General features: G+C 47.0%; 11 protein-coding genes across 11 annotated transcripts; 5 read left to right on the top strand and 6 right to left on the bottom strand.

Moving 5' to 3' along the window:
• Window positions 1–463: 463 nt before the first annotated feature.
• LY89DRAFT_665957 (uncharacterized protein) lies at window positions 464–3,938 on the top strand (the record flags this gene model as incomplete). Its single annotated transcript, XM_018212880.1, has 2 exons — window positions 464–3,294; window positions 3,347–3,938. The coding sequence occupies 2 exons, from the start codon at window positions 464–466 to the stop codon at window positions 3,936–3,938; spliced, it is 3,423 nt and encodes a 1,140-aa protein (XP_018074617.1).
• A 627-nt stretch (window positions 3,939–4,565) lies between these two features.
• Window positions 4,566–5,828, top strand: LY89DRAFT_682023 (uncharacterized protein). The gene has a single exon (XM_018214420.1). The coding sequence runs from the start codon at window positions 4,791–4,793 to the stop codon at window positions 5,637–5,639; it is 849 nt and encodes a 282-aa protein (XP_018074618.1). The 5' UTR covers window positions 4,566–4,790; the 3' UTR covers window positions 5,640–5,828.
• Window positions 5,829–6,342: 514 nt separating this feature from the next.
• Window positions 6,343–8,082, bottom strand: LY89DRAFT_578601 (MFS transporter-like protein; the record flags this gene model as incomplete). The annotated part of the gene is made up of 5 exons (XM_018208952.1): window positions 6,343–6,730; window positions 6,783–7,374; window positions 7,507–7,743; window positions 7,853–7,886; window positions 7,936–8,082. The coding sequence occupies 5 exons, from the start codon at window positions 8,080–8,082 to the stop codon at window positions 6,343–6,345; spliced, it is 1,398 nt and encodes a 465-aa protein (XP_018074619.1).
• Window positions 8,083–9,798: 1,716 nt separating this feature from the next.
• LY89DRAFT_715694 (uncharacterized protein) lies at window positions 9,799–12,475 on the top strand (the record flags this gene model as incomplete). Its single annotated transcript, XM_018218224.1, has 2 exons — window positions 9,799–9,880; window positions 9,948–12,475. 2 exons carry the CDS (start codon window positions 9,799–9,801, stop codon window positions 12,473–12,475), a joined length of 2,610 nt encoding a protein of 869 aa, XP_018074620.1.
• A 195-nt stretch (window positions 12,476–12,670) lies between these two features.
• On the bottom strand, window positions 12,671–13,730 carry LY89DRAFT_639639 (cyanamide hydratase). Its single transcript, XM_018211630.1, has one exon. The coding sequence runs from the start codon at window positions 13,542–13,544 to the stop codon at window positions 12,819–12,821; it is 726 nt and encodes a 241-aa protein (XP_018074621.1). The 5' UTR covers window positions 13,545–13,730; the 3' UTR covers window positions 12,671–12,818.
• A 342-nt stretch (window positions 13,731–14,072) lies between these two features.
• LY89DRAFT_682026 (uncharacterized protein) lies at window positions 14,073–17,199 on the bottom strand. Its single transcript, XM_018214421.1, has 8 exons — window positions 16,517–17,199; window positions 16,152–16,275; window positions 15,973–16,006; window positions 15,682–15,776; window positions 15,522–15,538; window positions 14,737–15,471; window positions 14,602–14,680; window positions 14,073–14,504 (listed from the first exon to the last, which is right to left on the bottom strand). The coding sequence occupies exons 1-8, from the start codon at window positions 16,799–16,801 to the stop codon at window positions 14,281–14,283; spliced, it is 1,593 nt and encodes a 530-aa protein (XP_018074622.1). The 5' UTR covers window positions 16,802–17,199; the 3' UTR covers window positions 14,073–14,280.
• Window positions 17,200–18,206: 1,007 nt separating this feature from the next.
• On the bottom strand, window positions 18,207–19,515 carry LY89DRAFT_771123 (amidase signature enzyme; the record flags this gene model as incomplete). The annotated part of the gene is made up of 4 exons (XM_018221876.1): window positions 18,207–19,128; window positions 19,159–19,183; window positions 19,231–19,444; window positions 19,497–19,515. The coding sequence occupies 4 exons, from the start codon at window positions 19,513–19,515 to the stop codon at window positions 18,685–18,687; spliced, it is 702 nt and encodes a 233-aa protein (XP_018074623.1). The 3' UTR covers window positions 18,207–18,684.
• Window positions 18,295–19,075, bottom strand: LY89DRAFT_682028 (uncharacterized protein). Its single transcript, XM_018214422.1, has one exon. It carries the CDS (start codon window positions 18,625–18,627, stop codon window positions 18,364–18,366), a length of 264 nt encoding a protein of 87 aa, XP_018074624.1. The 5' UTR covers window positions 18,628–19,075; the 3' UTR covers window positions 18,295–18,363.
• An 884-nt stretch (window positions 19,516–20,399) lies between the features above and the next one.
• LY89DRAFT_694965 (S-adenosyl-L-methionine-dependent methyltransferase) lies at window positions 20,400–22,715 on the top strand (the record flags this gene model as incomplete). Its single annotated transcript, XM_018216741.1, has 3 exons — window positions 20,400–20,467; window positions 22,217–22,550; window positions 22,587–22,715. 3 exons carry the CDS (start codon window positions 20,400–20,402, stop codon window positions 22,713–22,715), a joined length of 531 nt encoding a protein of 176 aa, XP_018074625.1.
• A 73-nt stretch (window positions 22,716–22,788) lies between these two features.
• Window positions 22,789–25,996, bottom strand: LY89DRAFT_639643 (D-xylulose 5-phosphate/D-fructose 6-phosphate phosphoketolase). The gene is made up of 6 exons (XM_018211631.1): window positions 25,448–25,996; window positions 25,328–25,394; window positions 24,697–25,276; window positions 24,553–24,648; window positions 23,681–24,499; window positions 22,789–23,628 (listed from the first exon to the last, which is right to left on the bottom strand). Exons 1-6 carry the CDS (start codon window positions 25,608–25,610, stop codon window positions 22,861–22,863), a joined length of 2,493 nt encoding a protein of 830 aa, XP_018074626.1. The 5' UTR covers window positions 25,611–25,996; the 3' UTR covers window positions 22,789–22,860.
• Window positions 25,997–26,408: 412 nt separating this feature from the next.
• On the top strand, window positions 26,409–27,724 carry LY89DRAFT_779062 (acetate kinase; the record flags this gene model as incomplete). Its single annotated transcript, XM_018222267.1, has 2 exons — window positions 26,409–27,192; window positions 27,241–27,724. The coding sequence occupies exons 1-2, from the start codon at window positions 26,426–26,428 to the stop codon at window positions 27,722–27,724; spliced, it is 1,251 nt and encodes a 416-aa protein (XP_018074627.1). The 5' UTR covers window positions 26,409–26,425.
• Between the last annotated feature and the right edge of the window lie 240 nt (window positions 27,725–27,964).

Genomic DNA, 27,964 nt, shown 5'->3' on the forward strand with positions numbered 1-27,964 from the left:
ATATAGTAACCGCACACATCGTGGTTGAGCCAGCACCATCTGTGTCATCAAACAAACCACACCTTTCCTTTTCTACGCGAGCTGATAGCTCAGTCAACGACAAGGCATCAACGAGTATTGGTCTTATATCCATCGTCTTTCTGACATCTCGAATTCTCCAATTTTGCGCGACTCTGTTCTTGAAACCCCGGACAAACGCACCTACAAACGGACAGAGCCAATTCTTAGTCCAAACATCGATCTTTGGTTTCACAAGAACATTCACGGCGGGCTTCTTGCCAGTGATATTTGTACAGTGGGTACCAGGTGCGGGGAGGTCGAATAAACCTCTCCGGACACACAGAATCTGGAGTGATTTATATCACTTTCCAGGCTGCCACCTTGGTATTTGATTTCGACCGGAACTCGCGCTATTCAGGAGTCCAGGACGAATCAATTGCCTATAATCCAAAGGTCTTTCACAATGAGCACCTCACAGTTGAGACCGAATGGAGAGTCGTCACCTGCTCCGCCAGTCTTCTCCTACGCTCAAGCTGCCAAGGGCCGTGCAACCTCAACTACAGCTTCGGCGATACAGTCACATCAATCTGGCGCATCGGGCGTCAGCACACCCGCCAAAGACTCAAATTCTGTCATCAATACACCTTCGGCAGGGTCTGAACGGGGCGACAGGAGTGTGAATGGAAGCCTCGATATACCCACCAAGCCAGAACACCCAGCTGGAGAACTTCCAAATCAAGCTGTCAAGACTTCCACATCAGCAAAGTCTGTTTCGACGCCCGCGTCGCCTAGCTTTGGTACAGCTTCGACCGCTACGCTACCTAAAGAGGAGAAAGACAACGATGATTTCACTTTGGTCGGAACGACAGAACCGGGTCGAGACCGAAACACACAAATTGGAGGAGGAGGAGGTTCATCGGTAGAAAAGTCTGGTGAGCAAGGTGAAGGACGAAGAGGAAAGAAAGGCAAGAAGCAAAAGAATGTTGAGAAGGAGACAGACAAGGAGAAGGAAAAGGAAGAGGTCAAGCCGGAAGTACTGGTCCCTGCCCCGTTACCAGCAGTCAATTTCTGGCAGCAGCGAAAGGAAGAGCTTGCCAAGGCAAAGCCAGTACCAGCAATTGGGCAGAGTTCACAACAGTCCCCAGATGCATCCAGGAGTGAGCTTCCTTCCGCACAGCTTACCAAGTCTACCGATGTCAAGAAGCGCGGCAAAGTGGGCAGCTCGGAAGACGTGGACAAAAGCACAACAACTCTTCAGAATGGAGTAAAGGACGGCTTGCATGTCAGTAAAGGTCAGAAGAAAGGGGCTGAAGGGACCGGCAAGGCGAAAGAAGACCAAGCCAGTAAGAGACCGGGCCCGCGGGGCAGCAGATCTGTTGAGAAAGAGGATAAGTCCAGTCAATTGCCTCCTCCTGTTCATGACGCAATTTCCTGGCCAACTCCAGATACAGCACTGGAAGAAGAGAAGCGTAAACCACAGGAGAAAGTTGAGAAAGAAGAAAAGGACGACGGCAATCAAAACAAATCTCGGCAAAAGTGGGTTCCAGTACCGTTTGTTCCCACTGTTAGCTTTAACACGCCCATCCCACCAAGAGGTGGTAGGGGACGTGGAGGCGCTCGTGGAGGACGAACAGAAGGTGGGCGTTCAAGAGACCCAACGACTGGCCCATCCTCAGGAGAGAAGGTGCACAACCCTACGGATGACGTGACCTCTGTCATGGAAAGCGAGCCACAATCTAGTAGCACAACTCGAGCAACGTCTTTACCTCCACAAAAGAGACAGCCACCAACCGACCAAAGCAGCACACGCAAACCAACAATTGGACAATCTGCTGAGAAGTCAAGAGCCAATGCCTCTAGGAATGAGTCGAGCACTGTAGCTGAAGGTCGATCTTCCAGTATCTCGCAATCGGACCTGCCTCTGGATATTTCTCAAGAACAAAAGTCCCTTTACAACGAAGGAGCTAGGACTTCGAAACAGGAGCCACCTCAAGGCGTTTATCCCGACTCTTTGTCCCGCAATGCTCGTAGAAGTGAAACGAACATGAGAGGAATGGACCCGTTTAGAGAAGGAGGAAACATGACCAAAGACAGTAGTCACCAATCCCAAGATAGGTCCGATGGGCGGTCCGACCGAGGTCGAGGCGGATCCCGGGGTAGGGGTGGTCATGGAAATTTCCCCAATGGCCACACTCAACATACATTTACACCAAATGGGCATAGGCCACAACCACCAAATGGCTATTCCAGCCAGCAGACCCCTGCACCTTATAGCCCTCCGCTCCAACAGCCTCCCTTCAGCACTCAATATGTGCCAACTGCAAGAGGTCGTGGTGGCTCACGGTCACAATCGATACCCAACAATGCCATGTACGGACGCTTTGCTCCAAACGGCGGCCCCCTATCGCAGCACATGGCGCCTATACAAACCTCCAATCCCATGTTCGACTACCAACACCTCCAGTCACTCAGCGCTGTGCCGTATAATTCTTACGTCGACGAAGCTTCTCTGGTGCAACTCGTCACCATGCAGCTGGAATACTACTTCTCAATCGATAATCTTTGCAAGGATGTCTATCTTCGGAAGCACATGGACTCTCAAGGATTTGTGTTCTTGTCTTTCATTGCTGGCTTCAAGCGCATCAAAGCACTGACAACAAATTTTGAGCTTCTGCGATATGCGTGCCAGGAGTCTGAGATCATTGATGTTATCCAAGGTGAAGATGGCAAAGACCGTCTACGAAGAGCAGAGGGATGGGAGAAATGGATCATGGCCATGGAAGATAGGGACGAGAGTGTAAGAAATGCTGGGCCGGCACAACATCTGCGCTCGCATCCAACAGCAAAATTTCACCAAATGGGTCAAATGATGATTCCCGGCCATCACTCTATGTCGCCGATGACATTCTCGCCAAATGGTACAGCTCCGAATTTCCCACCGTATGCCAATGGCATCCAGGCTCCTCCTATCGTGAATGGTAATGGCGCTTTCCACCCTGAGACGCCACTTTCAGCGGCTGTTGCGGAGTTCTCGCCAAGCCCATATCCAGTGAATAGCAATGTCGATCAATTGGAAGCGGAGACAACTTTTCATGACGAAGAAGTTGCAAATCTGACTCTGGTATTTGCAGCTCCCAAGAACAGCGATGACCCAAAGCCAAAATTGCCATTTCACAATGCATCTTCGAGGACGTTCTCAAACGGTTCCATTGACGGGAGGAGTATAGCAGAAGAGCTTCATGACGAAACTCGTCAAGGTCGACCGTTGGCCAATGGGGTACACACAACTGAGAGGTATAGACAACTTCCAAATCCTTACTTTTGATAGAAAGCTAATACGTCTTAGTTCTCCTGATGCTTTCCGTCGGTCTAGAAGCCCCTATTCCCCGCTCTCCCCAACCAAGTCTCCTAGCAATGGCCCGACAGTCATGTGGGCTAAAGGCGAAGGTGAACAAGCAATACTTTCTGAGCACAATTCCGAGGAGCTGTATACTACCTTCCGGGCTCGGACATTGAAGTATCGAGACGCGTCTATGCCGGGTGAGACACACCCTGATATGAACCTGCTGTATGAGTTCTGGTCGCACTTTCTCTGCGGAAATTTCAATGCACAAATGTATACCGAATTTCGCGAGTATGCGCTCCAGGACGCCCAAAACAATGCAATGGCCGGAAAGAAGAATCTGATCTCATACTACGCCGAAATTCTCAATAGCAAGAAGAAGGTTATTCCTGAGGTCTTAGCTCGTCATTACATCGAATTAGTCCAGCAGGAAGACCCTACGGGAGAACGTCCGGCCTTCGAAAGACTTCGAATCGCTTGGCGAGATGGTGCTCTCGATATTAAGAGCAGAAAGCAGATCGGCGACCTAGTTGATGTTAATTTGAGAGAGGATCTCGATCGAGCACCACCACGTCCGAAATCCGACAGTCCATGAGTCGCATAGGTGCTTTGCAGCATTACAATGACTACTCTCCCACCTCGAAATTTCCAACATGAACAACATAGTTGCCATTGTTTACAGCACATGGCCATGGAGATTTATCCAGCTCAGTCAATGACTGGACTTCTACAGTTTTGGTATTACCAGTCCCGACTCACATGTCTTGCCGTTAGGCAGGTCCTTGGATTGGGCACTTGACACTGATTGATTGATTGTATTTACGAGTTTTGTTGATGGTATCCACACGGCGTTTGTTAGGAGGTCATAGAAGCCTGGAGATTTCTACGGCGTCATTGCCCCTTGCTCCTCCTCTCACGGGCAATGGTATGAGCTTTCTCGCATTCTTGTTTGCTTTACTGTTCATATTCTGGCATAGCCCTCGGTTCTGCTTTCTAAAAGTCCTCGCATACATTGCCACTTAGGCGTAATGCACTACTGAAAAACAAGACTACATGCATGGTCCGACTATGGGATTTCAAAATTTGGCTTCTGCATGTGCTTTGAACATCGAGGCCTTGGAGGCTGGTGATTACATAAATAGAGCAGGGACACCAAAATGTATCATAGTAAGAATGGCAGCAACTATTTCATGAATGATTGTAATTGTTTTTCAAGTGTCGAAAGGTCGCGCCCACGTGGGGCAAGTAAAATTGTAGTAATATCGAATGAAGTGACCCGGTTGCGCATAGCAACCAATCCAGATTTCCGGAATCTTGCCTTTCATGCCAATTGAGCGAACGAAAGCCATTCCCTCCCAATTTTGGTCGAGTCCCTCTCTGGATTTGAATTTGAATTTCTCGAAGAAAACTATTGACTACTAAGGTCCAGGAATTTCGCTGCTCAAGAATGCGGTCCTACATTCCGCTCTTCCTCCTACCCACTTTATCAGCACTCCAAATCCCGTCGATACTTGCGCCATTCTACGAACCACATCTCGAAGAATCCCTCATTATCTCAAATGTCAGCTTAATACCGCATGAATTGGACGATCTTCGAAAACGAGATGGCAACTGTCCAGACAACTACAATTCCTGCTCAACTCTAGCAGCAGCAGATGCAGGAGCTTGCTGCACAATAGGCACTTTCTGCACTACGGATCATGCGAAGAATATAGCATGCTGTCCAACTGGGGCGACCTGTACTGGTTCAATTACTCGAGAAACAGCAGCGACGACGACAACAAGTGGAGGTGGTGGAGGAGGAGTGTTTGGCACATCCTCGGCAACGACGACCACGAGTACAGCAACGACCGCCACAATTACGAGTGCTGCTTCACTATCCTATGTCTCGAATACCTTCTTCCCATGGCCATATATACCAACTACTTATATCAACAGCGCGGCATGTATGACTGCATATTCGGACTGCCAGTCGAATCTCGCAGCTTGCACAGCAGATCTGGAGGGAGGTAGCTCTGGATTCCCAGTCACAATTGTAGCGCCAGGGGGCGGCGTCACTGTAGGAGCTACAGCTCAGAACCTGGGCTCAGCGAGTGCAACGAGTATCTGCAGCAGCTTGTATCAAGAGGGGTGTTATGGGATTGTACCTGCGAATTGTGCCACGTTCGGGACCGGGACAGTTACGAGTTTTATTGTAGGGACGACAGGAGCAGCTGCGAGACCAACGATGGGGTGTTTTGCCACGGCGGGTATGATGGCTGGGTTGGGTATAGGAATAGCTGGGCAGATGATCTAACGGATCTGGGAAGGATGAATATAAGGAACATGTTGGTGTAAATGCATGGCTATGGTGTTGGTTGGAACTGTGGATACCTTTCTTGGCAGCGACGATGCTGTACGTCTTTACGAAGTTCATGATGTTTTTACAAGAAGCAATACGTGGTAATAGGGAGTTTTATATCCAAATGAAGAGTACTTGTGGTTTCTCTATCTCCAAATGTACGTGCTATTATATGAGGTGTGATTCTCTGGATCCTCTAGATCTACAATCGTCATTATGAGGCATAACACGAAGATATTGGATACAGTGCACAACCTGATCATATGTTAACTCTTGCCACTCGATGGTTTAAGTTGGACTTAGAAAGGAGAGAACTTAGTTATGCTTTAAAGTACTCAGTTGCGAACGGACTTTAGACCTTTGTACAAAGTCTGTCTGGGCACCGTCCTTGAAGCAAATTACATTGTGGAAACCACTCACTCTCTCTATCCTAGCAGGTTAATAATTGCCGATAGAGTTTGGGCGTCGACAAAGCAATTGTCCATACTTGCGGAAAAGCAACGACAGGAGCATGAAGATTTCAAATCAACGACTTGCACCACGAACCCGCCACACATCCTCGAGAGTCTCACAAGCGCAACGTGTAGCCTGGTGTCTGTTTGTTGAGCATTTGCATCTTGGCGAGGTTGAGATGATTGAGGCAGGTACAAATTCCATCTCAAACACGTTGCCAGGACCATATAGAAACTTTGGCCTTGCGCTTGACTACAGTTTCTGTTGCATGTGCTGGTACTCGAGGACGGGCAACAGCGTCATCATCGAGAATCTCTTGCTCTCGCTGTTCCTTGCTCAAAGCCATAGACTGAAGTTCGCGCACCTTCCAGGCCCTGAGTAGACCCATGCAAATCGCCGCTGCAACATACATGAATCCTGTAAAGATTTGAGCGTGGAGGTAGATATCCCCAGTAGTCCTCCTCAGCTCAAGGCCAATAGGTTCGGAGAATGTACAGGGTATTGCGAGGACAATCCATACGATGGAAAGGGCAGAAGGAAGGACTCGAAGTCCAATCACTTCAGCCCCAACGGGTCCGACAGTGGCCCAGAATCTAAGGATATTCGTCAGCTGGACAATAGATGGGAGGAACATAGGACACCTACGTCCCTGCCACACCACCAGTGATGAGGCCAAAGAATATGAGAACCCCATAGCTCTTAGCGAATATCCAGATCACGAGGCAGAACAAGCCAGCAAGAAATGTGCAACTACTAGCCATATTGAGACGACCAAAGGCATCGCTAAAGAATCCGATGAATGGTCTTCCGAGGCCTTGCCCAAGATTCAGCATAGCGCCTATGACAGAGGCTTCATACGCCGAAAGCCCAACGCTCCTGGCGTAATTGGGAAGAGAGAATAGGAGAACGATGTAGCCAAGCATGCTAAAGGTTCCCCAGCCCAGCAACAGAAGAAATTCTGTTCGCCTGAAGAGTTGTGCATCGAAAGCTAGCTGTACAGCGCCGATAGCCTTGTTTCGATCCCTGAGCAAGAGTGTGCAGATTGTGTTGACAGTAAAAGCGACTATTGCTAGCACTCGGAAAGCCCAACCCAAACCGATTGACTGGATCATGGCATTTGTACCCAGAGAGTAAATCAAACCTCCAATTCCAGACCCAGCAGTCGCTATACTGTTCGCGAAGGATCGTCGTCGGTCGAACCACTGTGGTACTACACCAACACTTGCTACGAATAAGACTTTTGACAAATCAGTATACCCTTCTGACAAAGATCTGGGAGTCGAAGAGCTCATCCGAGCAGGTGAGCCACATCTTCTTGAAGAAGTAACTCCCGAGAAAGAAAAAATAATAGGGGCAGGTTTCAACGTACAGCCCATTCCGAAACCGAAAGCCACGCCCTGGGAAAGAAAAAGATGCCATATCTTGTTGGCCCATGACGCTCCCAATAGCCCTGCAGTCTCGAAAGCAATGCCAATAGCCAAAGTCACCTGTGTTCCGTATCTCCGAGTGCAAATTGTCGCCACGGGAGACATAAGCAATGCCAGTGATATTGAGAGGCCTCCTACGAAAGCATACTCAAGTGAAGTTGCACCAGGGAACGTGTTACCTATTGACAAATCAATACGGGCTTGAAGAACATCAAGGATCTAAGGAAAGAGTGTCTCGAGAATTCGACTCCCAAACTGTCTCTAATGCCAAGAAGGATTTTGACGTACTTGCTAAATAGTGGGCTAGAAATATGCCATAGGACTATGGCGTATAAGATGACTATGTTTATCACCAAGGATTCTCCACTTACAGAATTCACTCCCCAAGTGTGGGCATTTATGAGAAATACACAGCCAACACAGACCCATCCATAGCCACCATCAGGAGCGGTATCTGGCTTGGGTCCTGGCTGTTGTGTAGACTCACTCTCATCGCAACTTTTTTTCTCGGTGTCCATTAAGGTGTGTCCGCCTACTGCGGCGCGCTGTATTCCAAGATCCGTATCATAACGATTCCGTTCCTCGGCATCCACGAGGGTATTTTCATCGACTGGATCTGGCTCGAGGACTATTGCTTCTGCTGTTCGAGCAGACATATCTCATGTCTTTTCAGAGGGTGTTACGACGTACAACGTAGAACGTGGCAATCTGAAGAAAGCACATGTGGGAAAATGGCAGGATATATGAAATGTAACATGGACACGAACTACCTAGGTACTTCTTCGCCAAAACAGTGAAATGAGTGACTGAAATGAAAACAGTGACGAGTGAACATATCTTTTTCACGCTACTTAAATACCCCGCGAGAGTGCGGAAATAAGCCAACCTTCAAGACGAAGGTGCCGTGAACCGACTTTGATCTTACCTAATGCGAATGATATTGGCGTTTGGGGTCTTCGTTGATCATCTTGGGCCACCGAGGTTCTTCTCCCTGCATGCCCTTGGGGAGTACAATTTGGAGATGCGAACAATAGAAACGTGATGGAGGAGACATCGAGTCTGATAAGATACCTAGGTAGATATGCCTAAGGGTAGCTCTCCATCTGTGAAATTCCTAGCCGATTTTCGCGCTCCAAAATGTCCTATACTAACTCCAACATTGCACACGACTACAAAGTTGTTTCTAATCAGACTTTAGTTCTGATTTATCAAGAAGTTATTCTACGTTCTCATTAAAAATGTTTACATTTTGTGAATTTAAGCCCTATCGCAAAATCGGCCACGTATTCCACCAATGGAGAGGGTAGCCAGTGGGAAGCGTGCCTATCCGCAGCAAGCCTTCCCGTCCGCCTCGTCAGACAATTCCATACCTCGAATGTTTGTCCAAGCTTGAATGTCCATCTCAAGCGTCCAGCATCCAGCTTGCGATACTGCCATGATCCTACATTCATAGGCCAAATGATTAAATAGACTGCATGGACTCCTATCCGCCCTGTCTGCGCATAATCAGCACAGGTGAGGTGAGGTGAGGTGATTTGGTCGAGAGTGCGCATGCCGCAAAGTGAGAACAAAGCAAAATTGAGAAGTCGTGACGCTGGAGGAGGAAACAGGAAGCTAAAAGGTTTGGTTCTCTTCCTTTCATTCTAAGTCAAGAGCAGCACGCAGCTTCGAACAGTATCTCGTCTTGAATCCAGCAGCGGTGCGGTGCGGCGCGGCTCAGTGCAGCATCTGGCGACGGGTTGCCTTGGCAATAGCCAATAACAAAGAAAAAACATCCATTTTATCCACTGGCGATCGCAGGAAAAGATCAAGTGAAACAAATCAAAGATCTCCCCGTGTTCTTGAGTCACCCGCCTTTACATCGCTCGCACAAGAACCTCGTTCGTTACTCTGCCTACCACCAACCCTATATTATCTCCGTTATTGACTACGCGATCTACGATTTACGCTCCTCCGCATAATCAACTGATAAACAAACGCTCCCACGACTCTAAATTGTCTCCGCACCACATCGTGCTTCCTTGCTTACTCAGTCCTCAAAGTAACATTGAACGAAACTTTCCCAAACCTCTTCTGCTTCTTCTCAATAACACATTGTTCGAAATCGCCAGTCCTTCAGCTTTCAAGCTGCGTTGACCACAAATTGCTCATGCACCGACCTGTCTTCAGTTCCGAACTTCGACTCAGACTTTCAAACCAGCTTTGAATATATTTAAGTGGTACACTTCGACGCCATGCTGCTTCGAGGACGGTCCAAGGACCGCAAACGTAAAGTCACACCTCCGGGGCCTGTTTATATGTCCAATGAACAATTCGGTATGCCACTTCCTACCCAATCTTGCATCTTATCAAACCTGCTTCACTCGTTACTAACTAATTCCAGCTTCATATCTATCCGACCTTCGCAACAACAGGGTAGCTCGACCAAGTCCCAGCGGTGCAAGACCTCTACCATCAAGTAGCAGACGTGAATCTGACAGAGGTCTTCCTACGACGACTCCTCCAGCCCAAACACCAGAATTGCCTGTGACGGAACTTGTGCTACGCTCTTCAAGTGTACTGTCGCACAGACGAGGTCAATCATCCGCTTCCACATACTCTTCTGTAACTTCAAGAACGGGTCGACAGCTGGCACAGCAGCCCCTTCAATGTGAGCCATTGGTCCTTCTGAAACCATCCGATGTTGTTCCAAGTGCCACATACATGGAGAGGGGCCAGAGATGGATGGAGAAGGAAGAAGCTGTTTCTCTGCGAGAAGCCATGGAGGATATGGACTTGAAGAAACAGGAGGAAGAGGCTCGGTTACATACTGCAGCACAGGACGAAGCCTCGGAATTAGTATGGCAACACCAACATCCCACAGCGGCCATCAGTCCCGATGCTCCATACCGATACAACGACCACCTCAGAAAGAATAGCTATCAGCACGCCAGAACGCAAAGCGTTGGACGATACGGTGGGATTGGTATGGTCACCGGGCTTGCAAGAAACATTGCCCCTAGGTCGGTCTCGGGTGGCTCTAGCAGCAGTGGAGGGATGGCCTCTCAACGAGGAAGAATGTCTGGGGACTTTTCAGACAAGGGTTCTCGCCCTGAACGGACTCTCAGTCCGGAAACGACTGGACAAATTTCTGCGGAATTCTCTGCGGAAGGCGGATCCTCTAAGAAGTCGTACGGAAGCATGTCGAATAGCAACAGGCCACAGGGCAGTTCTAGAAGAAAAAGTAGCGGCAAACGGAACGTCAGTGGCGAACTCGCTGGTATGTTCACAGGGGAGCAAATCTGGGAGGAGCCAGAACAGGAGAGCGACGAAAGTGCTGGCCGCGGGCGTACTCAGAACACGTCAGATATACCCGCACCTCTCCGGATCAAACCTCGAAATCCCTTGAATCGAGTGCAATTTGCTCATGAAATGGCACCACGATCAAGTAGCACTCCTCCAGAACCGATCAAAAGGCTTTCTACATCCGAAATCCATCGCAATCCTCCCACCCAGTCGAGAAATCCCGACTATACAGCAAATTCTCTATTGCCAGCTCCCGTTGCTTCGGAAACCAAATCTGTCCCTCCAGAGGAAGTTCCAACTGTTCCAATGAAAGACGGTCTTGAGATCAGAAGTGACGAGATCCGTCAAGCCACAAGCATGCGTCTCAAAGACCGTAGCCCCAAACTACCCACTCCAACAGTCGTCAGTGACAAACCTGGTCGACCGATTGTAAGCTTTGATTCAAATTGGAAGCCGAAGGAGGCTGATATAAAGCCAGAAGTGCGAAGAAGATCTCCCTTCGATCGAGGTCCCAACGGTCAAAGGCAGAGTCTACCTTTTCGATCAGATTCGAAGACTATCCCAACCTCTATCCCGACCATTCACGTTCCTGACACACCACCAGTCGAAGTGAATCAGGTCCCTCAAATTACAGTCTCTACCATAAACCGTCCCGAATCTGCACCGCCTGTACCTACGATCAACCTTCCTGATGCTAGACCATCAGTCCCTACCATCAATATATCCAACTCACAACCGCCCATCCCCACAATCAACCTCCCCGACGAACATACGATCTCTGTCTCGGCGCCGGCAGTCCCAACAATAACAATAGGGTCAGATAACTCTACGTCCCAGGGCAAACGGCCACTCCCAGACCCAAGAACTTCCGCAGGTCGTCCTCCACCACGCCATTATGCCACTGTTCCTACTCCTCGGGGTCATTGGTCACCAGTCGCTGGAAGGAGGGCAACTGCAACCTGTCACCAGTGCCAGCTGCCGATTGAAGGACGTGTGGTCAAATTGAGTGGTGCATCGGAGCACTTCCATCCTGAATGCTTCATTTGTTTTACTTGCGGCACCGGTTTGGAGTCTCTAGAAATTCATCCTGAGCCTCCTGCTAAACGCTCAGAACGGCTAGACCGAATCAAAAGGCGTGCTCGTGGTGAAGATATTCCAGAAGTGGATGGGCAGACCCTGGCTGAGGACGGTGATGTACGACAACGATTTTACTGCCATCTTGACTGGCACGAGACTTTTGCCCCGAAGTGTAAGCACTGCAAGACTCCCATCATCGGTGAGCACATGGTCGCTTTGGGTGACAGTTGGCACTATGGACATTTCTTCTGCGCGGAATGCGGTGATCCTTTCGAGAAAGGCATGACCCATATTGAGAAAGACGGTTATGCATGGTGTCTCAGCTGCCAGACCAAGCGAACAGAACGGCGAGCTCCAAAATGCAAGAAATGCAAAGGGCCAGTCATTGGCGAATACGTCCAAGCCTTGGGTGGAGAATGGCACGAGAAATGCTTCCGCTGTGCGAATTGCAAAAGTGGTTTCGATGATGGAGCGTTCTATCCGAAGCAGGTAGCAGGGGAAACTGTTGTTTTGTGTATTCAATGCATTGAGCGAGAGTTGAAGGCTTGAGGAGGTTGTAAAATTGCAAGTTCTTGCAGTCCACTCTCTTCGAGGCTTCCCTTTAGTATATCATCTGCACAAGGTCGTCAATTGCTAAGGCCATCCCAATCATTGAATCGCATCTGTTACTTAGCATTGGTGTCTGGGCATATGTAGGCGTTCGAGGTCATTTCAATGAAAACATACACGAGAGCGAATAATTCGATTTTTGATAACGTTGCCATGTAGTAAATTATATATCTGTGCCTATTTATACATAATTTCCAACGCCTTCACCACAAACCCTATTCATTACCTTTATCTGCTCCAAACTACCTCAAATGCCCATCTATTATAGGTTCTTCAGTACCAATTAGCCATCATAAGGTGCCATGAGCTTGTTGTTCTCAACGCCTTCGGGGAAGTCCCTCTCCCCAAGGTGTGTCGTGTGAGCCCAAGGCTTCAGTCCGTTCTCTCTCCGAATCGTCGCCGCAAAGCAACTACTCCATTTCATCCTCGGATACGTCTTCACCACATCCTCAATCGTACTTTTGTCCACCAATTGCGGATTTCCTCCCATGTTATCAAAGATAGTTGCCAATTGTATCAAAGCGCCAATCCTGGTCAGCGTCCCCGTCTCCCCAAGATCTTGATGCCGAATCACGGCTTCGGCTACATTCTCAGCCTGCGGGACTGGAGCATCGAGCTTCTTCAGAAGATCAAGAACAATCAGCCCACCGTAGAATTCAAAAGACATCAGAGTGGCGTGGATATTCTTGTCTGTGGTACCGATGTCGTGTAACAGGCAGGTCATGAAATAAGTCTCGTTGAACGACGGCGAGGACCAGGACGGGAAGGCGTGAGTTAAGATGGCTTCTCCATAATAGAAGACTCGCATGCTGTGATTGTAGGTCTCGGTTGGCAATTCTGCTTTGGCATATTCCTGAACCGCTTTCACGAGGGGCGAGTCGGGAAGCGGGATTGTCGATGTGGATAGGGATTTTGGCTGATTAGACGAGGATTCAGACTGCGAGAGGAGAGTTGAGACTTTACGGGGGACTGCAGTCCAACCATATTTCTCTATAGAAGGATTGCTCATGATTTTGTTGGAGTTAGGTCTAGTAAAGAGGGAGAAGCTGTTTGATAAATTGGGACAGACATGAAGTTGAAAACAATGGATTTATACTGCATTTACTCAGTGGCAGAGAAAATAATCGGGATATGAAATTCCTATTTCGGGCATCGGCATTGTGCTGATAAATCGCGTGCAGTAGGTGGCACTACGAGCTGCTAAGATGTTGTAATGAAATTATATGTTTTCTCCTCGGCGCGGGGAAAACCAGTTGATGACTTCAATCCCTGCATGCAGTGCGTAGGGCTCAGTCAACGCAGACACCCCGTTCAGAATACCGTGAAAATTAGAATGTAGGTAAGATGATATTATTCCAGAGTATGTGGGACAATATAAGTAGGCCAAGTCCTAGGTATGATTTTCTAAGAATAAAGTGGGGTAAAAATAACCTGAGGTACGACGAGCATTCCGGTTTATCTCCAAAAATCTGCTTTCTCACTTCAATTGTCCCACAAGCTCTGGAACAATGTTTTTTGTATTCCAACTTTCAGTGTACTCGCGGTACGCTACTTATTTACTAGGCAAATAATTGAATCCCATAGACTTTTTTCCGCACCATGTGACACACATGTGAAGAGGAGTGTGTATCCAATTGTTTTCAACAAATTATGTACTTAGCCAAAGAAGGAGAGCTCTTAGACGATGAGCCCATAGTTCACTCGTACCCGAACCACGTTAAACCACCTGCCCTGACATTGAGGGCCTATAGCCCATTGGTAGCACATGTAAATACTCCAGAAACGGTACCCGCAGCGTAACTATTGATGATACTCTGCACGCTTGTGTAAGTGCCGACTCCTAAGAAATAGGCCCCAATGAATATGATGCAGATGTTTAAAGCCAGCATCATGTACCCATAAAGGCTTTGCTCGTGTATCCAATTGACACCTCCGTCCACTCTCCTCATTCGAATGTAAGCGACGCCCCCTACAGGAAGTTAGCACAGGAATTCTGACCGACTCGCAATATCTGCTGAAGGAGCGTTCTTGTGAATGGGTGGACCCGGGATAGGATTAACACATACAAAAGATGAACCCAAAAAAGGAGTCAAAAAGCGACGACATGAGTGACAATAGGTCGGAGAAGAAAGGGATGACCTCAGCCTGGATAGATAAATTAGACCAAATGTTTCTAGGCATGCTAAGAGGTATATGCTTACGATTATGAATGCACCAACCCATGTAGCTGCGAGGATACCTGCCCATGCCGCCCAACCGACAACAGTATTGCTGGTCTTGTGTCTTGTTCCCTCGAAGATGCGGAAGAAGATGAATCGTGCTGAGACCGATGCGTACAAAACACCCAGGAAGATCAAAGTCGGGATCATGAAGGAGAAAGACACTTTCTTGTATACCTCATTACCCAAAGAGCCGAAAGCAGGAGAAGTATTATACTGATTGCCCGTGTAGGCATAAACCACGGCTCCAACACAACCAAACACAAGCACCTCGGCGATGGTGACAGCCCAAAGTGCTTTTGGGAAGTCTCTAGGATTCTTCATTTCAGCGATGAAACTGGGAATGGTGATTTGTCCGATGAAGGTATAGCTGATGTTTAAAAAGGCACTCATACCAGCGACGAATGTCGTACCTTTGACGGGGGTAGCGGTCACTGTTGGCTCCCCACCGTGCAACCCGGTCAGCGCGATGATCGAATTTGGATCAGCATTGTAGTCTGTAGGGTGATCTTCGATCCCAGCAAAGATGGCGGCCAAAAGGACTGATATGAAGGTGAAGATTGCCGATACCGTTGCAAGCCTAGCTAAGGCACTGAAAGTCCGAGGAAGTGATGCAAACCAGCATATGATAGCCGCAATCACCGCGAAAACCACGGTACATTGACTGTGGTTGGTGATTGTATTGAGGTATTTAGCGCTCACAAGAACGTGTAGACCCTTCACATCTCACTAAGTATATATGCAGTTGATGTAGTCTTGATTGTTACCTGGATGAAAGTATTGTCTGTAGATTTAGGAGTTAGCAAAGCTCTTGCACATTTCAGGAACAAAAATGCATGGCTTGGGACATGTAGAGAACTAACTCCAGAGTAGGACCCCCAAGACAGCAGGGAACAGGACGGAACCCTTTGAGAACATGAGACTTACTCAAAATGAACATGACAGCAGTGACGTACCACGCCCATTGCTTGCCCCAGAATAGCATTTGTCCAATGTCACACACATCTCTCACTTCTGGGTGCCTGCTCAAGATGTCAGCCTCCAGAGCTCTCAGGTGCCCTTGGATAGGAATGTCCGGCGACGCCAGGTTTTCACTGTTTTCTTTGGAGGGCAAGGCATCAGGGTTGAGTCAGAGACATGGCCTTTCTCTTCAATAATGATATAGAGGAGATGGTGGATCGCCGTTTGACATGTTGATGATCGATGTTACGAACTTACCTCAAGCAGAACTCCCAGACTACCAATGATGTGTCTGTAATCTCGGTCAGTAAACTTCTTTTGTGCATTAGAGGAGTAAATGTGCAAGTCTTGGGAGTGCATTCAAAGCATTAGCCCCGGAGCGTGGCTCCCAAGAGAGGAAGGAATTGGAAGGTATCCTGGGAGAACTTCAGACTTACACAACACCAACGCAGCGACGACAACCGTCAAAATAAGACCTGGAACCAGACCAAGGACCGAGTACGAGTATGGGAATGACATGATTGCCAAGCAGATATACTCTGAGAAGAGCAATGCGGCAGTCTGTATAGAATTATCAGCTAAGGCTCACAAACTCAACACAGGATTCCATGATCCGAGAGTAATTCCGCAAAACGAATATGCTGCAATTGCACAACGTGGTAACCAGCATCGCGGGATATGGACTGCAGAGGGATGAGAACGGCAAAAATTGGTGCTTAGGGTGGCAAAGGCGCATCGGCGTGAAGCTTTGCAAATGAATCGCGAACGCTTGGTCTTCTCCCACAGGGCAGGAAAGACATACCTTCTGCCAACTGCAAGTCCTGTACTTTATGGCATTGTCGGCCTCCAACTCGATTTGCTTTCCCAGGACGTCAGAACCCGAGTCATCACTACCAAAGTCGTAAGCCTGCAAATGAGGCAGCACGGGAGCAATTCTTGGGCCAACGCTCTTGTTGCTACTGCCAAATCTGGTCTTGGTGTGGTCACCTTCGAGGTCAACATTGTTGTTGCCATAGTTCATCGGGCCAGCACCATCCTCGTTCTTCTTGTCGGTAAAGTCCGGACTGACATCCTTTTCTAACGCCATTTTCGCGAGGGAAAATGGACGATTGGGGTGTAATGAATTGAGTGAGAGCTGAGAGGATCGATGGGCTGCATTAACCACTCGTTGTGGCCGTAGATATGGGAGAAAAAGAGCGCGTGCCGAGGAAACAACACTCGTACACGGGCTGGTAGGATAGAATGCTGCGAATGTGATACAGAATGAGAATGGGTATGAGAAGTATCTATTATCGATAATGCAAAGAAGAAGTGTTTGCAGATTGGACACTTCTCACACTTCTTAGGGCGACCCTAAGATTCACTCTAGCACTTCATCCAGCGCCGTCTTAAAATCCTTCCACGGGCAGGCAAGATGGAGGATGCGTTAAACCATGATAGGATAGAGCGAGCAAGGAATCGACGATGATCAGCGACGTCATGGCCTCTCGCCTCGACCTCGCCTCGTGCTTTGCCCGCATACTCGAGTTCCCATATATCAACGGAGAGATGCAACTAGAGCGAAAGTCCGGTCATCGCATGGTGGATGCAGCCTTTCCTTTGCCGTCTTGGCACATTACACTTGTTTCTGCAAGCCTGTTCGAGAAGACGCCCAGAGGAGCGGACTGCGAGCGCATCTTTGATCCCGTTAACCGGTATGTCGCTTGATAAGGTGTCAAAAAATGAATGGGCTGTTTTTCACGGTGACCCAACATGCCTGACCGGGCATTTTGCAGTGGCAGTCGAACTCCTGCAGAAATACATCGTGGTACGTTCAAGATTTTACCCCTATTCTGCGGACGATCGTACACTTTTTACTGCACAGAGCTTTGCCATTTACTTGAATGGTTGTATTTGCTGTGTTTTCAGGCTAGCTAATCCACCAATCTGGTACAAACTTTCAACCCAGGCCCGTGTCTTTCCATCGAGCTAGTACCCTTAGCTCAGAGTTCATTTCTTGTGGTCTGTCTCTTGGACATCTTTGAGCTCTGTCGTCGGGATCTGAAACGGGGATGGTCCCTTTTCCTGCACATTTGCAAGTTGCTCGAAAGCATACGCTACCTGGAGCAATTTGCCATCAGAAAAGGCTTTGGTGAAGAAGCTTATACAATAGCTAACAAGAAGTTAATATGCAGGCCTATACCAAGGTGGGCGTGTGTAGACTCACGGAATGCCAGGTGCCTTCTTGACCAGACCGTCCTTTCAGTTCTTAACCTCGATCGGTGTTCCTCGAGGCCAAAAGCCAAGCGGAATTGATATAAAAGGAAATCCCATCTTCGCAGCAAGATCGTTGGCTACTCCTAGGGTAAATGGAACGACCAAAACATCGAGCTTGTAATCTTCCATAGTTCCGAGAATGCTGCCCTCGCCACTAAAGTACAATTCTTATTAAACTATGTTTTTGTATTTGTCGTTGTCGACACTAATCTTTTCTACCTATGTTTATAAGAATTTGCTAATGTCTCGCTTTAAATAATCTTTTCCTAAAAAGGTTTTTATAAAATCGATTATATCTTCAGTTGAGTAAATATTATTTGGATTAGTTTCTAGCGTTTGCAGATAAGCAATAATATCCCTCTTTAATTCAAACGATCGTACAACTCCTTTAACCTACTGATTCAACTTCTTAAAATCTTCGACTGCAGTAAAATTCGCATTGTCAACCACTTTTGCACCAACGGATCTCAGAACTGTCAACGCAGACTCAAACGAAGCCATGATTGGTGCCGGGGCGGTATTGCTATCAAAGCAATTCCGGGGAACCCCAATCGTGATTCCGGTCAAATCTGTACTATTGCAAAACAAACTGAAGTCAAGGATCGGCTCGAAGGGGATATGCCAAGTTCTCTCATCTAGTTCACTGCGCCCCGCCATTTTGCTCAGCATGTATGCCGCATCTTTGACAGTCCTCGTAAGAGTTCCGATAACATCTTATCGTTTCGAGATAGGGATCGCTCCATCTGTCCCAATCAGGCCGCGGGTAGGTTTGAATCCTACAACGTTGGCGATTTCCGCTGGATCAACGATGCTGCCTATGGTCTGGATTTGTGTCAGATTTCTTTTCATCTCCCGACGGAATAGGACTGCAGATTTGACCTCTGTACCTAGTGCTGCCCCACACAATCCTAAAGCTGTTGCTACTGCTGACCCAGAGCTGCTCCCATCAGATCTGGTGTTGGGACAATAAGCACCCAAGGTCTGGTCACCGCGAGGACTCCAGCTTGCGCTAATATTTAACCCTCTGAAATTCGCCCATTCCGAAAGATTAGTCTTGCCCAAGATGATGACGCCAGTTTTTCGGAGTCTGCTGATAAGTGAAGACTCAACGGCTGGCTTTGCCCCTAGCAGTGCATATGTGCCGGCAGACGCATCCAGCTAATCTTTCGTCGCGATGTTGTCCTTCACTAGAATGGGAATGCCATGCAGAGGGCTGTAGTAATCAGTAATCGCAGTAGAAAGGGGTAATATCTCATGTACCCTCTACTGCCTGAACGCAGCCGCTTATCATCCAAACTTTTTGCAGCAATCAATACGTCGGGATTAACTTGTAGAACAGCGTTGAAGTTCGAAGCCTCTTCAATTCTTGCAATGCACGCCTTGACCAGATCGACAGAGGTGAAGTGACCCGCGTTGAGACCTTCGGATGCTTTCTCGATCCTGATTGTGAGGAGCGAAGGGAGGCCCTCAGAAGCTGCGAGATGGCCATTAGTTCAGGTCAAATTTATAGATCGCAGATACAATACCTGGTTTTCCGGTAGTCATGGTTCATCGCAACGATTTGAATATCGAGAATGGCAAAGCTGAGAGAACATCGCAGTCATACACGCAACTCCAGCAAGTACAAGCAGGTGCTGAAGTTGTGGAGCCTTCATCGATTCAAGGTCTCCACCTAAGCTCTGCGACGCGGGGACAAGGCTGAGATTCTCTCAGCCTCAGACCCTGAAATATGGGGCTCTGCGAGCGTTATCAAGCACCAATGGGATCGCTGACACCTCCATCCCACGTGGCTTTAGTGGGGGCCTTCCCACAACCTTGCTGCAGTAGCTTGCATGATACCGGCATTCTGTCCCACGCTGCAAAACATAATACATGAAATAACGGGAGATGAATAAAGATTTATAGATAATATTTTTAAATCAAATTGGTAAAAATTTATATTTTTTATTTTTATAAATCGTAAAAGATTATAAACGATACATTGATAAGATTGATTTCATTTTCTATTTTGCCGTATCTTCCAACCCGAAAAAGATTAGTGATTATGTTTTACTGAATTGAATCGAGGCTCTGAATTACTGTACTTGCTTTGCTTGTCAAATAGAATAAGTTAACTTCTATAGATCCCATCAAATAACTTCCCGAAGTTCCCCTTCCGAAGCTTTATAACGTTTCCGTACCATCAGATTGCTATTGAATACACAGGAACATTGTCTTGTGAGGTCAACAGCAGTTTATACGAAAAATATGTTGTAGGCGCCAACAATTTCTGGATCTGGTCACGAGATTCTGGCTGGGACTTAACCCATCCCCAGACCCCAGATACCGAGCCTCTAAAGCACCGACTCCATCTCAACTGCGAGATCAGCAATGTTTATATCGACCCGGAAAAGACAGCCCTTTTGATTATCGATATACAAAACTACACGATGTGTAAAGAACTAAGACCGGATACTGCTGTTCCGGCTCTTTCTCAGGCCCAAGATGCACTTCTCAAGTACGGTATACCTGCAGCTCGAAAGGCTGGAATTCAGATTATATAGTTGAATTAGGGACTCAGCCCTACGGTAGCAACGCCCCGGATATCTACTGGATAAATTATCCAGTTATTGTCCAGGATTTATCCAGCTAAATTTTGTACAGAAATAATCCAGTACAAGTCCAGGAATTTGTTGGCATTTATCCAGAATTCGCAACCAAAAATGCGCAGGCATGCAGGCATTCATTCTTTCATAATCTAAGTGATATTATAATGAGAGTATTCCCAGCTGCCTGCACCCCCCACGGCCGACCGTCTTGCCCTCCTGCCTTACTCTCTATGTATGTTTTGCCTTGTACTCCATAACTTGTACCATATGCCATGCACTCTTGCCTTGCACTCTTACCTGTGTGATAAGCGCGTTCTAAGAGAGATTTACTAGTATTGTGGATTGATGCTACAAATGGTGTCATATACCTGGATTGAAAGAGTGATAAAATACATGCATACTTACTATAGAAAGAGAGAGAGAGAGAGAGAGAGAAAGATGGATAATGCAGACTTATTGTGGAAACTTATTGTGGAAGCTGAGAGAGTGGAAGCTAAGAGAGTAGAAACTAAGAGAGTAGAAACTAAGAGAGTAGAAACTAAGAGAGTAGAAACTAAGAGAGTAGAAACTAAGAAAGTGAAAGCTAAGAAAGTAGAAACTAAGGGTGAGAGTTTGTTTACTTTAGCTAGCGTGTTTATTGCTTATCTGATGTACATTCAGTTTGAATTTCTCTAAGGGCTTCAAATCCTAGATAAACTCTGGATAGAGTCTAAGATTTAGAACTTTTAAATTTTTAAACTGGATAAATCTTGGATAAGTCTAATGATAATAGAAAGGATGATCCGGTTTTTATCCAATAAACTCCAGTAGAAATCCAGTAATCCTGTACAATATGCTCCCGTAGGGTAGTCAAAGCGAGATTGATACGATGCCACTTTTAGCTATACGCGTTTTTGGGTGAGGGGCAAACAATGAAGCCGCTGATTATGGCATCGCGTTTCGACTCGCAGCGCTTGGGGGCGAGGATGCCTTCATTCAATGTGGGGAGAAACCAAGGTCTATAAGACTAGAAGCTAAACTCGGTGAAATCATATTACAAAACAATACAAAGGTTAATGCTAGACAAGTCCTCATGAAAAACACTTAGAATGCTGATCTACACGGACCACTATCTTCTACGTTCGAGGAAAGCTAGACCAGTGTTCGCAATAGTATTTATCAAAAATAGTATTATTCATTGTGGTACGTATTTTTTTTTTGATAAATACTGTACTTTGAGTGATACGTATAATAATAATATGGTTGTACGTATTATATTAAGACTAGTATTATTAAATTTCACTAGAAGTATACTAGGTACTGGAATGCTTTGTTTCAAGGTCTAATATCGATGGATTGTAGCTCTTTTAGGCTTTTTTAGGCTTGGATTTCAATGTTTTAAGCTATATTCCGTAGAATATGCTTCTTTAGCGTTGGATTTCAATGTTTTAGGCTACATTCCAGTACTTAGTATATGAACCAATATCTTCCATTGATACGGAACTAATAGCAGTCAATATATATACGCTTCCCACTATACACCCTGAGTGCGTATTAACCTAATATTAGATCCCGTAATACGACCGTATACTATTGCTAACACTGAGCTAGACCACACCCCACCCAAATGTTTCAATTCATAAAAATCAAAACTCTAGTCTCTGGGACGAAACAACCAGATTATCCATTCTCGCCCGCTTAATAGGTGCCAAATCGGTTCTGGAGATTGGGACTCTGGGCGGCTACTCAGCTATATGTTTTGCTGAAGCCGGTGCCGAGGTGACGAGGATTGAGATCAATCCAAAACACCAAGAAGTGGCACGAGAGAGTGTCGAAGGTCTTGACGTAGAGGTCATTCTTGGTGCCGCATTGGAGGTTTTGCCGAAGCTGTCAGAAGAGGGTAGACAGTTTGACATAGTGTTCATTGATGCTGACTTCGATGATCAATGGGAGCATTTCGACTGGGCAGTGAAACTGACAAGGCCGAACGGTTGTGTCTTCCTAGACGATGTGGTGGTTTCGATGCTGAAGAATGGGTAAACGGGCGAGGATAGTGATTCTATCATAACAAAGATCGGCAAAGACGACAGAGTGACAGCTACCCTCGTTCCAATCGTTGCTACGCACCCAATGATACCCATCCCACACATACTCAGTTTTGTAGTGGGAAGTGAGTAGAAGATTCACATCTGCATATCTTAGTATCGACTACAAGGAACAGCACATTCTTACGGTCATGTTCTTGAAAGGTCTTATGTATTATATTTTCACTACATCAACTATACAAGTGTACCCTCTCTCCACTCTTTAATCTCGCCGTCAATCAGTTGACGAAAAACCCATCCTCCTTCCCTCCACTCTGCCCCTTATCCCTACTCCCACCCTCGAACACCGTCCCCTCAAACTTCGGGATATCAAAAGTCCCCTCGGGATCCTTCCCGGTGGCCATAATATAATCCTGCACCTTCGTCACCTGGTGTCTAACCTCACCCAACAGACCCGTCATATCGAGTGCCACCTTGGGATTAGATTTGGCCCCAGCTTTGATAGCTGCTTCCATGATGTGATATCTGCTGACGTTATTGCGGAGCATCATATCGAACGGTGTCGTGGTGCTACCTTCTTCCTTGTAGCATTCGATGGAAATTCTGTCTAGGGATGGACGGCCGAAGAGCAGACCTTTAATCTCGTTCGAGTAGCCGTGGTAGTTGAAATGGATAGGCTTGTCGGCAGTAAAGAGAGCGTTGAATTCATTGTTGGTCAAGGAATGTGGGTGTAGGGTCTCGGCCTCGAGTATCATGAGGTCGGTGACGTTTACGACGCGGACGCGGAGGGCGGGGCATCGTCGACGAAGAACTGAGGCTGCGACGATAACTTCGAACATGAGTTCGGACCCAATACCGACGAGTACAACATCAGGGTGGAGACCGTCTTCGGTGGAAGCAAATTTCCAGACCGAGGCACCTGCCTGGCAGTGTTTGTCGGCCTCCTCTACTGACAAGAACACCGGCTGGGGTTGCTTGGAGCCGACCATCAAGTTGACATAGTTCTTGGATCGAAGACAATGTGCAATGGTGGAAAGGAAGGTGTTCTACAGGATGTCTGTCAGTATAGTGATCACTCTAGAGAGAGAATATACTTACAGCATCGGGTGGGAGATACACTCGAGCAGCAGATGGCTTCAGGTTTAGTACTGCACCGATGAAAGATGGATTTTGATGAGAGAACCCATTATGTTCTTGTCGGGTCCAGGTACTGGTTTCGATATAGTTTATCGACGAGATGTCTGTTCTCCAAGTTGTTTCTCTCGCCATCTTGTTGAACTTTGAGTATTGTACCATCATGGTGTGGATAATACCCAAGAAAGACTCGTAACTTGGGAAGATACCAGTTCGTCCAGTCAAAGTATAACCTTGTAGGAAACCTTGGCAGGTATGCTCGCTGAGAATCTCAATAACTCTTCCACCCTTGGCATGGGAGAATTCGTCCCATTGGAAGTCACGGCCTGTGTGATTAAAGACAGCATCAAGTTTATTGCTGACAAGTTCATCAGGCGAGAAGATCCTCAAAGACTTGGGGTTATCAACGAGTGCTTGATCAAGAAGATTCCCAATAGCCTTCATGCAAGACTCTTCGGTTCCCTTTTCAACTCTAAATTTTCTCCAGTCTGGTACATTGAGTGGCTCGTGGCATTTGTAAGTTTCGACTCGTTGTCCCAGCTTCTTGTGGGGTTCCACGGGAATTATACTTTTAATGGAATCAATGGCATCGCCAGTTTCCGTGAACAGCTTTGCGGGGCCGTATGAAAGCAACCATTTTTGGAGATCAGCCAGCTGATCTTTGTTCGTTTTGGCAGCCATAAGAGGAACTTGATGGGCGTGGAAAGATCCTTCCACGAATTCGCCATCAACGATCTTTGGTCCGCTCCATCCTTTTGGAGTACGCATAATCAAAACAGGCCACTATTCATGCTGGTTAGTACAATGTTGTAAGGTAGAGGCACTACCAAGCTTACCCTAGGCTTCATGATAGGCTTTCCAGATCTCGCTGCTTTTTGAATCTTGCGGATCTCATCAAGAGCCCATTGCATACTTGTGGCCAAATCACGATCCTGGATTGAGAGTTAGCATGAAATGTGCCAAATATGAACACTACTTACAATATCTTCCAAGTCCTCAACAAATCTGCACTGGTATCCATAGCCAGTGAAAAGAGAAACCATTTCTTTATCGTCCATGCAACCATATATCGTTCGTTCTGAGATCTTGAACCCATTGACGTGCACAATAGGAATGACAGCTCCTGATTCAGCGGGGTCAATATACTTCGCAGCATGCCAAGCGGTGGCAGTAGGTCCACTCTCAGCCTCTCCATCACCAACAATACAAGCGACAACCAAATCTGGCTTGTCCATGACAGCACCAAAGGCAACCGAAAGAGCATAGCCAAGCTCACCACCTTCGTGGATAGAGCCTGGAGTTTCTGCATTGATGTGACTGGGGAAACCGTGTGGAGTACTGAAGCCGGTGATCAAATTGTGAAGACCTTGTTTATTTTGTGCATATTGAGGGTAGAATTTCTCAAGAGATCCTTCAAGCCACAGCGAAGCCAAAATGGCAGGAGCTCCGTGACCAGGACCAACTACGTAAATGAGGTCAAGGTCGTTTTTGCGGGTGAGGTAGTTGAGGTGAGCGTAGACGAGAGTAAGACCTGGGCAAGTTCCCCAATGTCCAAGCAATCTATATCCTTTCAGTAAGAAACTACGGTAGGAAAAGTAGAATTCAACTAACCTAGGCTTGATATCCTCGAACTTCAAATCTCGTTCCATGAGGGCATTGTCGGATAAGAAAATCATAGCTTTGGCCGTTAGCTCTATGAATAGATAAGATATCTCAGCTTGAATTTCTTACCAGCTGCAATATAGTTGCTTGCCCTGCGAAACTCTTCGAGGCCTTTCAAATCTTCGTCATTGATCTTCATCTTATCCAACTTCACGGACAGCTCAAGGACATTCTCAGGAATCTGAGAAGTCAATGGCTGCGGATTCGGCCTATCGATTACTTCTCCAGGCATCTTGACTTTGCAGCTGCTATCTCTTTTTGAAGGTTATGATGTCAGAGACGGATTAGAATTTTGGACAATACCTCTGGATGAGGAGGAGAATCCAAATCAAAGCTTTGAACGATAGAAATGTTTGAGGAGATTGTGCAAGAAGTAAACGAAGTGAAAGGAGGTATCGAGAAATGTTGAGCTTTCAATTGTTTTCGAGCAACTAAGCAGGAAACTGCGTCACAGAAGAAGGCTGTCGGATAATTCGGGAGCCCTTGCCATGGTTTGCTCCAGAAGCAAGACTAGAAATCAAGCATACATGTTATCGCTACGACTTATCATTGGTCAATGAATGTTGCACTGAGGGGATGAGAGGCTTTCTGCAGGGACCAAGAAAGCTTCAACGTCATAGCTGTTTGTCTAGACCAGGCTGGACAGCCTCGCTCAAACTCTGCTTTTTCAGCCTTATGTGAAGGACAAGGTCTAGCTAGGTCTTCTCTTCGCAGATCTCCGGGGTCCAGCAAGTAGCAGTGGTCGGCTTTCGAAGTGGCATGCGATTTTCTCCCATGGTTTTGTTACTTTCTGGCGTGATCTTCTTCAAATTTGACCCCTGTGATCGGCTTAATATCCCTGCCAAAAGTCCCTTACCAACCACGATAAGCTAAGTTTTCTCGCCTATGATAGTGAATAGCTCCGACGTCACGTCATGTTTTGGAGGGGTGGAAAACGTGGGACAGGATTGATATTCAATCGGGCAGAATAAAATGTAATAGACCACCTGGAATTCTTTGGAAATCTACTTTCAATTCCTCTCATATTCAAAGTGAAGACGAATCCCCATGGCAAAAATAATCCTGTCCGTCAATGCTGGCTCCAGCTCCGTCAAGATCTCGGTGTATAGCGCCGAGCAAGGCCAAGAACCAAAAGAGCTCGCAGAAACACAAATCGACGGCCTGACAGCTCCACCACCTCAACTAAAATACACCAGAGGCGAACGGACAGTCTGCAAAGATAAGAAACTAGAAGAGAAGATCTCAAGTCAAAATGACGCTTTCAAATACATGCTCGACCAACTCATTGGAGACAAGGACTTCCCGGCCATCAGCAAGAAGGAAGACATAGCAATTGTCTGCCATCGAGTGGTCCACGGGGGAGACTACGAAACTCCGCAGATCATTAACGAAGATACATACCACCATCTTGAGGCTCTGACCGACTTGGCTCCCTTGCACAACGCGTCCGCGCTCGAGATTGTGAAGTTCTTGATCAAGGAGATGCCGGATACGAGGAACGTGGCTGTTTTTGATAGCGAGTTTCACCAGACGATTCCGGAGCATATTAGGACGTATCCGATAGACCAGGAGATTGCAAAGAAGAATAAACTGAGAAAGTACGGATTTCATGGAATCAGTTACTCGTTTATTACCCGGAGTGTAGCTCAGTATCTAGGGAAGAAGGAGAGTGAGACGAGTTTGATTGTGTTGCATCTTGGTTCTGGAGCTAGTGCTTGTGCAATAAAAAACGGGAAAAGTTGGGATACTTCGATGGGGCTGACACCTTTGGCTGGTCTGCCAGGTGCGACCAGAAGTGGAAGTGTGGATCCCAGGTAGGACGCCTTTTCTTGAAAAGGGGACATTCGCTAATGCCTTTCTAGTCTTGTCTTCCACTATGCTACCAATGTTGGAAAGCTGTCTCCCAGCTCTACTGAATCACTCCACATCTCGCGAGCCGAAGAAATATTGAACAAGGAAGCAGGATGGAAATCACTAACGGGCACAACAAACTTTGGTGTAATCGCTTCATCCGACGAGCCCAAAATGAAGCTGGCCTTTGATATTTTCCTGGACAGAATTCTGGGTTATATTGGAAGCTATTACGTTACATTGAATGGCAAAGTCGACGCATTAGTCTTCGCTGGTGGAATTGGTGAGAAGAGCGATTTGCTCAGGAGAAGAGTCGCAGAAGAAACGGCATGTCTTGGGTTCGAGGTCGACGACGAGTTGAACAAAAAGCAAATCAAAGACGTGGTGCAGAGCGTGGGCAAAAAAGGGGCAAAGCATGGATTGCTTGTGTGCCAGACAAATGAGCAGTTTGAGATGGCGAGATATTGTGCAATAGATGAGAAACTCTTCGGTTGATAGGTGTATACTGGAAATGGAGTGGGATGCGGGCGCTGGGGACTGAATGTCAGATATGACTTGAACGAAAATGATTTGCAACTCTGCATATGAACCTCAATCTCAGCTTTCACAGCCAGTCTCCACCACCAAATCTGTGTCTTCCTCTCGAGCTCTTCCGAGGCGATATGGTTTGCATGTTGAAGATTTTCATATAGACTAGTATTTCTGACAATCATCGCACAAAACATCATGTATTGT

Source organism: Mollisia scopiformis (assembly GCF_001500285.1).
Source record: "Mollisia scopiformis unplaced genomic scaffold LY89scaffold_6, whole genome shotgun sequence".
Lineage (NCBI taxonomy): Eukaryota > Fungi > Ascomycota > Leotiomycetes > Helotiales > Mollisiaceae > Mollisia > Mollisia scopiformis.

Excerpts from the sequence above, each read along its gene's own strand:
- LY89DRAFT_682023 (XM_018214420.1), top strand. The coding sequence starts at position 4,791 with ATGCGGTCCTACATTCCGCTCTTCCTCCTACCCACTTTATCAGCACTC.
- LY89DRAFT_639639 (XM_018211630.1), bottom strand. The coding sequence starts at position 13,544 with ATGAGCAATCCTTCTATAGAGAAATATGGTTGGACTGCAGTCCCCCGT.
- LY89DRAFT_682026 (XM_018214421.1), bottom strand. The coding sequence starts at position 16,801 with ATGGCGTTAGAAAAGGATGTCAGTCCGGACTTTACCGACAAGAAGAAC. Across the intron at positions 16,276-16,516 it reads GGACTTGCAGTTGGCAGAAG|ACTGCCGCATTGCTCTTCTC; the intron begins GTATGTCTTTCC and ends AATTCTATACAG. Across the intron at positions 15,777-15,972 it reads GTCTGGGAGTTCTGCTTGAG|GCACCCAGAAGTGAGAGATG; the intron begins GTAAGTTCGTAA and ends CATCTTGAGCAG.
- LY89DRAFT_682028 (XM_018214422.1), bottom strand. The coding sequence starts at position 18,627 with ATGGCGGGGCGCAGTGAACTAGATGAGAGAACTTGGCATATCCCCTTC.
- LY89DRAFT_639643 (XM_018211631.1), bottom strand. The coding sequence starts at position 25,610 with ATGCCTGGAGAAGTAATCGATAGGCCGAATCCGCAGCCATTGACTTCT. Across the intron at positions 24,500-24,552 it reads AGCCTATCATGAAGCCTAGG|TGGCCTGTTTTGATTATGCG; the intron begins GTAAGCTTGGTA and ends CAGCATGAATAG. Across the intron at positions 23,629-23,680 it reads TGTATCTCCCACCCGATGCT|AACACCTTCCTTTCCACCAT; the intron begins GTAAGTATATTC and ends GACATCCTGTAG.